The following is a 9,712-nucleotide window of genomic DNA, read 5'->3' on the forward strand; positions in this document are numbered from 1 at the left end:
TGTGACCTATTGCCAACAGTAAAGATAATGCAAATTATCTTAACATAGTAACAGAATTGGGTCATTCAGCCCCTCGAGCCTGTTCAGCCTTTCAGTCAGATCATGGCTTCTGCAACTGACCTCCATTTAGCCATCTGTGTTCCTTATCCATTGATACACTAACCAAACGCAAATCTCTCAATCTCAGTCTCTAAAATTATTTTGTGTCAAATAACCTCAAACAGAAAGAGAGGAAACCAGAAAGAAAATTGAGAATGAAACACAGAGTGAATGAAGAGGGAGATTGAAAGACAGGGAGGATTGGGCACTAAAAGTTGAATGAAGTTTTAGGGAGAGAGTTCTGGACATTGAGCGAGACAGAAAGGGAGAAGGTCTGAAACGATGTAGCAGGGATTGTGATAAAATGCCTAGTAAGTTGATAGCGGGAAGAGCATGACCAGCCTGAGAATGGGACTGGAGGGGACGCAGTTAAAAATGTCACATTGATGAACTAGGTTTTGATATTTCTTGTAAGGTGTGCTTGTGGTTGCATTTTGTGCTTAAACTTCGAAATTGTGGCTCTGTCATTGCACGATTCATTGTTCCAAAAGGTTGCTCAGCTGCTCGATGTGTAATGTTTCGTCACCTTAATGAGTGTAATAGTTAAACGTCACATGGGACCAAAACTTGTTTGTTCAAGTGTCTGTAAGTAATGTCAGTAGGGATGCGCTCTGATTGTCCCACTAAGGGTTTACTTACACTATAAGTAACCCGCGACTTTAACTTCTTTATCTGATTGTTGAAGTCCAAATTCTTTTGCAGCAACGAATTAAATCGTCTCCACGTAGAAATGCACGGTTTACGAATTGCGAGAATAGAAGCCGTTTATTACCCGATTCTGGCAGCAGTTGGAGTGCCTGTCAGCACCTATGGTACAAGCAACAGAATGTTTAACTATGTTGTTGTTTGTACTGGAAAGTTCGTTAAAGTTGTATGTTATTCTTCCCCGTTTTCAGATACACTTAGAACATTTCATTCTTGTCTCGCTGGTAAATGCACCGGGAAACTCATCCTTGCGATGTGCTGAACGGTCGAGTCTGGGCAATGGATAGGTCCTTGTGGCTACATCACCAGGCAGCGGAAAAACAGGCACATTTCACTCCTGATTGTAATCCACTGACTCCTGCTGGAATCCGCGCCTGTTGTGTAGATCAGATTAGGAAAGATCGGGTGTGATTGTCATGTTTCCCAGGGACCTATTCGGCATGAGTCAGTGCCTTCAAGATAGAAGGACAGGGGAGAAATGGAACATGCATCAGGAAGTAACACGTGACAGAAACTCGCTTCCTCCTTTGAAAGTATAAGCTTGTTTTGCTGCCAATGTTTATCTCCAATCTTAATTAATATTTATTAAAAATGGCTTTACCAGGACGTTTTATGTATTTCATGTTTGTAGAAAAATCTAGATTCAGTGCATGTGTGTTCTTGTAGGCAATGAGACAAATCAATCTTCGAAACTCCGATGTATTACCAAATAATTTAAAAAGTGTATGAACTATGTTATTCTGTCAAGGTATACTTATTCTCGACTGAGAGATTGCGCAGTGCGTCAAATTTTCACTTTTACCACCGAGCAGAAAACGGGCGAGGTCTAAACTTCGCCCGATTCTCGTTACACTGATACCGGTGGTGGATCCGGTACTGTCGTTTCCGCGTATGCACACCCCATTAAAAGTTAACAGGCCTTTATTGTTTTAATTTAATAATTCACACTCGCGGGCTTCAACCAGAGACTTGTCTGTTTATACAACTGAGCCACTCGGGCCAGAACACCCAGATTAACCATTGGCTGCCGATTCTTATTGATTCTTTCCCTGAACGCGGTTTCCATACATGGACTGGCCTTATTTCGGTTAAGGGGGGAAGATTAAATGTAGAACATGTGTGGAATTTAGTGGTGATTTGTTCTTATATAGTGCAGTGTTTCGTATCGATCTCTTATCCCGCGATTCTACTGACCTTTGCTTGGCTCATGCCTTGTGCTGCGGTATAAAGACTTTACCTAGTTATACTGGAGCACGTTACAGAATTACATTCCTTGACGTATTGTGTCATGCTTCATTCACAACACACCACTGGAAACCTCATCCAACTAATTACTTACAGATGACGTACAGCAACTCAATACCGTGCTCTTGTTTCCAATGTATTTTCAAAACTGGAAGTATTTGACATTGTGTGGGTCAATCATTCGATTATGTCCCGTGTTCTGGTTGAAGCTAGATTTAATGTCCTAATCTGTACTAGCTGATTTAACTCACCTTGTAGCCTTTTTGCTTTCAAAGTTGGTGACGTCCTGCCCCGCGGACCTCGCAATGTCAGAATCGACTCAGTAAATTTAATTCTAAGGATCTCAACTGAAGACTCAGCAGTCGGGTGAGGGGTCACGGGGCACCCTCACAGACAATCAACCTCCAGCATGAGCTGCCCCTTCGACAGCGGAGCCAAGAGGCGAAATAGCTAATTAAAAACATTCACCGTCTGTGTACATCGACTAAACGAATCGGTTATTTCTCAGTCTGGTTAGTGATTTGACTGTTGTTTTATCTCTCCTTCTCACAGTGAACTTGTTGGCGATTGTGATCCTGTCCCGTGGAAAGTGCGGTCTCTCCAAATGCATCACTCGATATCTGGTGGCCATGGCGACGGCTGATCTCATGGTGATTGTCTTTAATGTGATGTTACATCGGATCGCTGATCTTTATTGGTGGTACACTTTCCTGTACTACACTCCTGTGTGTAGAATCATTCTCTACCTGTCTCCGACTGCCATCGATAGCTCTGTTTGGTTAACGGTCGCTTTTACCTTTGATCGCTTTGTAGCCATTTGCTGTCAGAAGCTGAAAACAAAATATTGCACAGAGAAAACCGCGGCTGTGATTATAGTTACTGTGAGCACGCTGATCTGTTTAAAGAACATTCCCTGGCCCTTCGTGTATACTTCCTATGATGCAGCTAACAACGTACCGCGGGGTTGCCTTGTATCGGCACAGTTTTATATTGTACCCACGTGGAGAGCTTTTTCTTGGATTGAACAGCTGTTTACCCCATTGCTTCCATTCTGTTTAATATTGCTGTTTAACGCTCTCACCGTCAGACGCATTTTAGTGGCCAGTCGGTCCCGAAGGAGACTGCAAGACCGCAGCAATGGTGAGAATGACAAGGACTCTGAGATGAGGAACCGCAGAAGGTCCATCCTTTTACTTTTTGCTATATCCGGCAGTTTTATCCTGCTCTGGATGACAGCGGTCGCCTATTTCTTATATTATCGAATTAGTTCCGCCTTTTACTACAAATCATTGCTTAGACGTTTTGCAACATTCCGACAAGCGGGAATTATGCTGCAGCTTCTGAGTTCCTGCACGAACACGGCCATTTACACCGTGACCCAGAGTAAGTTCAGAGAGGAGCTGCTCAATGCGCTGAAATGGCCGTTTACTCGAACTGGTAACTTAGTTAAATTATGAGAACGATTGAACTGAAGCAAGAACTGACTTCAAAACATCACAACTGAACTCCATATCATAATTATCCACTACAGTTAGCAGCGGGACTCAGTAACGATTCCAACAATCTGTCCTTAAACGCATTTGTTGACAGAATTTAAATCGAAATTAAATTTACCAGCAAGAGACAGAATGAACAAATATAGCAGAGAGTAATATTATCAGAACATGGTCCTGTTTTCTGATCACATTGGTTGCCGTCATCAAGCGAGAGGCGACAATGTGTTTGTAGATCTTGTAGCGAAAGGCAAGTTTAAAGATGGCAAATTGGAAGAAAGTATTCAAAGAATTGGGTACGGTTTTTGAGCATTGGGACCGTGTATAATAAATACCTGATACTATACAACTACAACTGACCAACTACAGCTACTACATTATTTGCACAATTCCACCTCCGACACCCTGTAGTTAGTTAACAGTAAATATCTTTGTTTTGTGGAGAAATATCACAGAAATGTTGCACAGATTCTCCAGTGTTTGTTACAGCAACAGTCATGGTGCTCCAGACCCATTTCACTGCCACACTTGGAACACTGCTAGATGGCCAATCTTTTAGCAATGATATAAGACGATCCATTCTTTCTACAGTTCACAGATTTAAATGTCTAACTCCTGAAAATCCAGCAAGGCCCTTAAGCATAAGTACAGGAAGTGACTGGGAAATCCATATTACTCCTTGCCGATTGGTTAATTTTGTCACAATCTCGCCTTTGATGAGAAGCATCAAAAGATTCGCAAGTCCTGAGTCCTTGTCACCTCACAATGGGATCGTTTTTTCTTTAAAATGAACTTACTGATTAGAATCCATTAAATTTATCCATGCATTGCGTGGTTTGATCTGGTTCCGAAATGATTTTTTTTGCGTTTTCAAGCAGTATGATTGTTGCATCTTGGCAATATTTCACCTTTCATTCTTGTGCTCTCTCTATTTTTATGACTGCGATGTAATACGGCGATTTGTTTCTATATTGACATTTGTTAAATTCAAAATTCAATCTGCCTGTCGGTTTAAGGAAATTGTTTAACTAAAGTTGATGAAAAATGCATTTGTGATCTGGTTTCACACAGCAGAATATTAAATATTTCCCCATATAACTGAGAAACTTGTTCAAATTTGCACCGTATAAAGTTGATTGTTTCGCTGTTTTGTTTGACTGTTAAGACTCAGTTTTGCTGAAATAAAATGGAGAAGATAATTTTGAGTGTCCATGTTTAATTCGATCCACCGATGGATCAAGATTTACTCTGGTCGCAATTGTTAGAAATAGATCAGTTCATCTATTTTACGTGTCAGTTGAGGGATAAATATTGGCCAGAACAGGGGGAAGAACTCCCCTTCTCTTCTTCAAATAATGTCATGATAGTTTTACATACAGCTGACAGGGCAGACGGGGTCTCAGTTTCACGTCTCTCCAAAATGTGTTCAACAGAGCGCAGGACATTTTCAACAGATTGCAGGAAAATATATTCCGCTAAAAGGAAAGAACAGACTAAACAATAATGAAACTCCTTAGATGATCAAACCCATAAGGGAGCAATTGAAGGCAAGGAAAGAGTCACACATTAAGTACAGAGACAGCAGAGGAGTGCATTATAAGAGAGAATAGAAAAAATTAGGAGAGAAGTCAAAAAAAATTAGGGAGGCAAAGAGGAACTATGAAAGTATATGATCAAGGAACATAAAAGAAAATAGTAAAATATTTCATGGACACATCAATAAAAAATGAACGCTGGGATGGGAATAGGACCATTAAGGGATAGCTAGGATAATACCACAGATAACGATACAGAGATGGTAGAAATATAAAATAATTATTTTGCTTCAGTAGTTACCAGGGAGATAGGACATGTGGACATGACATTTTATGATGAGATTAGTAATGAGAAAAGTACATTTAAAGTAAAAAAAGGGGACATTTTAAATAAACTAATCAAACTCAAAGAGGATAAATCCCCTGGTCCGGATGGAATTCATCCACTCACTTTAAAATAATCCCACCAAGAGATAGCAGAGGCATTACTACACATATTTAATAATTCGTTAGAAAAAGGACTGGTGGATTAATAACATAATACCGATATTTAAAGAGGGGGGTAGGACAGGGAATTATAGACCAGTCAGCTTAACATCAGTGGTAGGAAAAATAAAGCAATCGCTACTAATGGAGAAAACAGAAGAAGATCGAGAAACCAAAATATAATAATGAATAGTCAGCATGGATTTCAAAAGGGAAAGACTGCTTGACCAACCTTGTTGAATGTTTTGAAGAGGAAACAGAGAGAGTAGACAATGGTAATGCAGTAGATGCAATTTAGCTGGATTTTCAAAAGGACTTCGATAAGGTACCCCATTATAGACAGATGAACAAGGTTAGGGAATGCGGAGTCAGGGGACAAGTAGCAGAATGGATTGCTGGCTAGCTTCAGGATAGACAGCAGAGATAAGGTGTAAAGGGTAGCTATTCAAGGCGGCAGAAGGTGGGTAGTGGTGTTCCACAAGGATCCGTGCTGGGACCACTGCTGTTCATAATTGACATTAACGATTTAGAATTAGGAATCAAAAACACAATTTATGAATTTGCAGATGACATTAAAGTGTGGGGGGATAGTCAATACTGAGTGGGACTGCAAACATTTACAGGAGGACATGAATATACTTGCAGAATGGGAATTTAATTGGAAAATTAATTTCAACACGGATAACTATGCGGTATTACATTTTGGTAGGAAGAATAAGGAGGACATTTATCACTTGGAGGGTGCGAGTCTAGGTGGAGTAAAGGCACAAAGAGATCTCGGAGTACAAATATACAAATCACTAAAAATTGTGACACAGGTTAGCAAGGCCATAAATAAGCAAACCAAACACTAGGGTTTATTCTAGAGGTATAGAATTGAAAAGTAGGAAATGTATGTTAAACACTTGGATACGAGTGATGATCGTGTCATAAGGCTTAGATTAACAATGGGGAGGAGCAAGGAACAATCCAGAGTGAAACTTCAAAGCAGGAAAGGGGCTAATTCAATTGGATGCGAAAGGCTCTAGCCAGGTTAAAATGGAACCATAGTCTGACAGGAAAAACTGTAACGGATCAATGGGTGATCTTTAAGGAGTAGATGTTCCAAGTACAGGCTAGGTAAATTTCAACAAGAGAGAAGGTTAAGGGAACCAAAGCAAGGGCTCCTTCGATGACGAGGGAGATAGAGAAGATGATGAAACAAAAAAAGTGTGTAGGATGCATGTCAGCTGAAGTCTTCAAGGGAGAACCAGACCAAATACAATACTTTGAGAGGGAATGTGAAGATGAAAATAAGTTTGACAAAGAGAGAATATGAGAATGGAACGCTGGTTAACATAAAAGGGAACCTAAAAATCTTATACTAGCACATAAACAGGAAGCGGGTATTAAAAGGGTGGGGGGCGCTGCTATTGGAGACAAAGAAGGTGGTATATACTTAGAGTCGCAGGGCAAGGCTAGAATACTCAATGAGTACTTGGTATTGGTGTTTACTAAGAAGGTGGATGCTGAAAAAATATCGGTAGAAGTGAAAAGGTAGAAGCAATGGAAGGAGTGAAATTTGATAGCCATGATATCCTAGAAAGGCTGGGTATGTTTAGAGTGGACAATGCACCTGGCGAGATGGCTTGCAACACAGGTTGATAAAGGAATTGGGGACGGAGATAGCAGAAGCGATTGCCATAATTTTCCAATATTCCCTAGATGTGGGGGAGGTGCCTGAGGATTGGAAATTTGCTAATGTGACAAAATTGTTCAAGAAAGTGTATAAGGACAATCCTAGTAACTACAGGCCTGTCAGTTTAACACCATTGGTGGGTAACGTTTCTTAAACAATAAACAAGGAAATAAAGAGCGGACATTTGGATTGTTTTAAGCTAATTAAGGAGAGCCAACACTGATTTGTAAAAGGCAGAACGTGATTGACTAAACTAATTGAATTCTTTGATGAAGTAACAGAGAGGATTGATGAAGGGATGTTGTCTACATATGTTTTCGGAAGGCGCATGACAAAGTACCACATAGAAGGCTTGTTAGCAAAATTGAGGTTCATGGGATGGGTGCTTCAATGGCACCTTGGATAAGGAATGAGCTTAAGTACAGAAAGCAGCGAATTGTGGCAAGTGGCTGTTTTTCAGAATGGAGGATGGTGTACAGTAAAGTTCCCCAAGGGTTAGTGCTGGTATCACTGCTTTTTTGATATGTATAACTGACCTTGATATTGGAATACAGAGTAGAATTCCTAAAATGGCCGATGATACCAAACTTGGGGGTTTGGCAAAAAGTGATGGTCATACCAATCGTCTGTAACAGGACATAGAAAGGCTAGCGGAATGGCAGACAAGTGGCAGATGGAATTTAATACTGAGAAGTGTGAGGTGATGCATTTTGGCAGAAGGAACATGGAGAGGCAACATACACTTAATGGCACAGTTTTAAAGAGTGTGCAGGGATAGAGAGACGTGGAAGTTAATGTGCATTGTTCCCTGAAGGTAGCAGGACATACTGAGAGAGTGGTTAACAAAACCTATGGGATCTTGGGCTTCATAAATAGAGGTAATGGCCCAGAAATTCGGGTCGGGGGCTTCCCACGGGTGCAAGTCCCCGACCTGCACTTACCTAGCGCACCGGCCGTTGAGGCCTAGGCCTGCGTGCATTTCCAGTCTGTGGCCCGCTCCAGCTCCCGGTGCACTGTGCTTGCGTGATCCAGCGGCGTAGTTAGTGTGATGCGTCGGCTGGGATCACGTGAACACTGGGCAACCAATCGGAGGAGGTAAAAGTCCATTCATGAGTTTGACAGAAAGAACTGTCAAACTCATGAAAACTCCGGGCGCACAAAACAGTACTTAACCTTAAATTAAATTTGAAAAAAATCACACTATCTAAAACAACTATAAATAACATTAAATAACTATTTTAAACAATAATTTAAATTTTTGAATAAAATAATTTTTTTTTAAATCGGGGCTAAAAATACACTTACCTTACTGTAAAGTATTTAAAAATAATAAACCTGTGGAAAAAAAATTCTAATCTTAATTAATTGACCACTTACCTTTTAAAATGAAGTCCTTACATCTGGTTTTTAAATGTGCAAAAAGTAGAGGCCTTCACGCACGGTGAAACCTGTAACAAAAGAGGAAGTTCAATGCGCAGACTCCTGCATGCACGCATTCGACCTCTGAACACCTTCGTTCAGAGGATCAGAAATGCCGGTTTCTTGCATGCACTCCGTCCGTACTCACGCGTTGGGACCCGAATTTCTGGGCCGTTAAATTCAAAAGTAGAGAAGTTATGCTAAACATTTTTAAAGCTCTGGTTAGACCACAACTGGAGTGTTCCGTCTAGTTCTGGTCACCACAGTTTAGGAAGGATGTGTAGGTCCTTGAAAGGGTGCAGAGGAGATTTACCAGAATGGTTCTGGGGATGAGGGCTCTTAGCTACAAAGACAGTTTGGATAAGCTGGATTTGTTTTCATTAGAGCAAAAGAAGTTGAGGGGTGATTTGATAGAGGTGTACAAGATTATGACACATTTGAATCGTCTAGACGGGGAAAGGCTGTTCCCGCTAATGATGGTACAACTACCAGGTGACACAGATTTAAGGTTTTGCGCAATAGATACAAGCAGAACGTGAGGAAAAACGTTTTTACGCAGCGAGTGCGGATGACCTGGAATTGGCTGCCGACGGAAGTGGTGGAAGCAGAGACACTCAATGTTTTCAAGGGGTGACTAGATAGGCACATGAGGGAAATAAACCTGCAGGGCTATGCAGATGGAACGGGGGAATGTAACGGACTGCATTGATTTACAGAGAGCCGGCACAGACTCGATGGGCCGAACTGCCTCCTTCTTTGCTGTTGTGACTCTATCACTCTACGACTATGACCTGTATCGAACCTTGGTTAGACCACACATAGTGAACAGCGTACATTTCTGCTCGCAATATTTTTAAAAATGATAAAGTAGCACTGGAGAGCGTGCAGATTAGGTTTATAAGAATGATACCACAAATGCGATGTTATATATATTAGGAATAGTTGAACAGGTTTGGTCATCCTTGTTACACAATTACAAATTGAATTACATTTAATTAAATAAATCAAGGCCATATAGGGATGGCAGTCCAGGTGGTGTGCCGCATCTGAAG

The 9,712-nt window shown here is 40.9% G+C and overlaps 1 protein-coding gene across 1 annotated transcript; it reads left to right on the forward strand.

Annotated features, from left to right (window-relative positions):
• The first annotated feature begins 792 nt into the window (after positions 1–792).
• LOC147089684 (putative G protein-coupled receptor 139) lies at positions 793–4,687 on the forward strand. Its single transcript, XM_085977096.1, has 2 exons — positions 793–911; positions 2,602–4,687. The coding sequence occupies exons 1-2, from the start codon at positions 830–832 to the stop codon at positions 3,504–3,506; spliced, it is 987 nt and encodes a 328-aa protein (XP_085833222.1). The 5' UTR covers positions 793–829; the 3' UTR covers positions 3,507–4,687.
• The last annotated feature ends 5,025 nt before the right edge of the window (positions 4,688–9,712 follow it).

This window comes from Somniosus microcephalus, unplaced genomic scaffold (assembly GCF_052327205.1).
Source record: "Somniosus microcephalus isolate GS21.2 unplaced genomic scaffold, FLI_Smic_1.0 unresolved_chr4, whole genome shotgun sequence".
Lineage (NCBI taxonomy): Eukaryota > Metazoa > Chordata > Chondrichthyes > Squaliformes > Somniosidae > Somniosus > Somniosus microcephalus.

What these genes read in the sequence shown, in the direction of transcription:
- LOC147089684 (XM_085977096.1), top strand. Translation starts at nt 830, where the DNA reads ATGCACGGTTTACGAATTGCGAGAATAGAAGCCGTTTATTACCCGATT. An exon ending in AGTGCCTGTCAGCACCTATG is followed by an intron (nt 912 to 2,601) that starts GTACAAGCAACA and finishes TCCTTCTCACAG; the next exon opens with TGAACTTGTTGGCGATTGTG.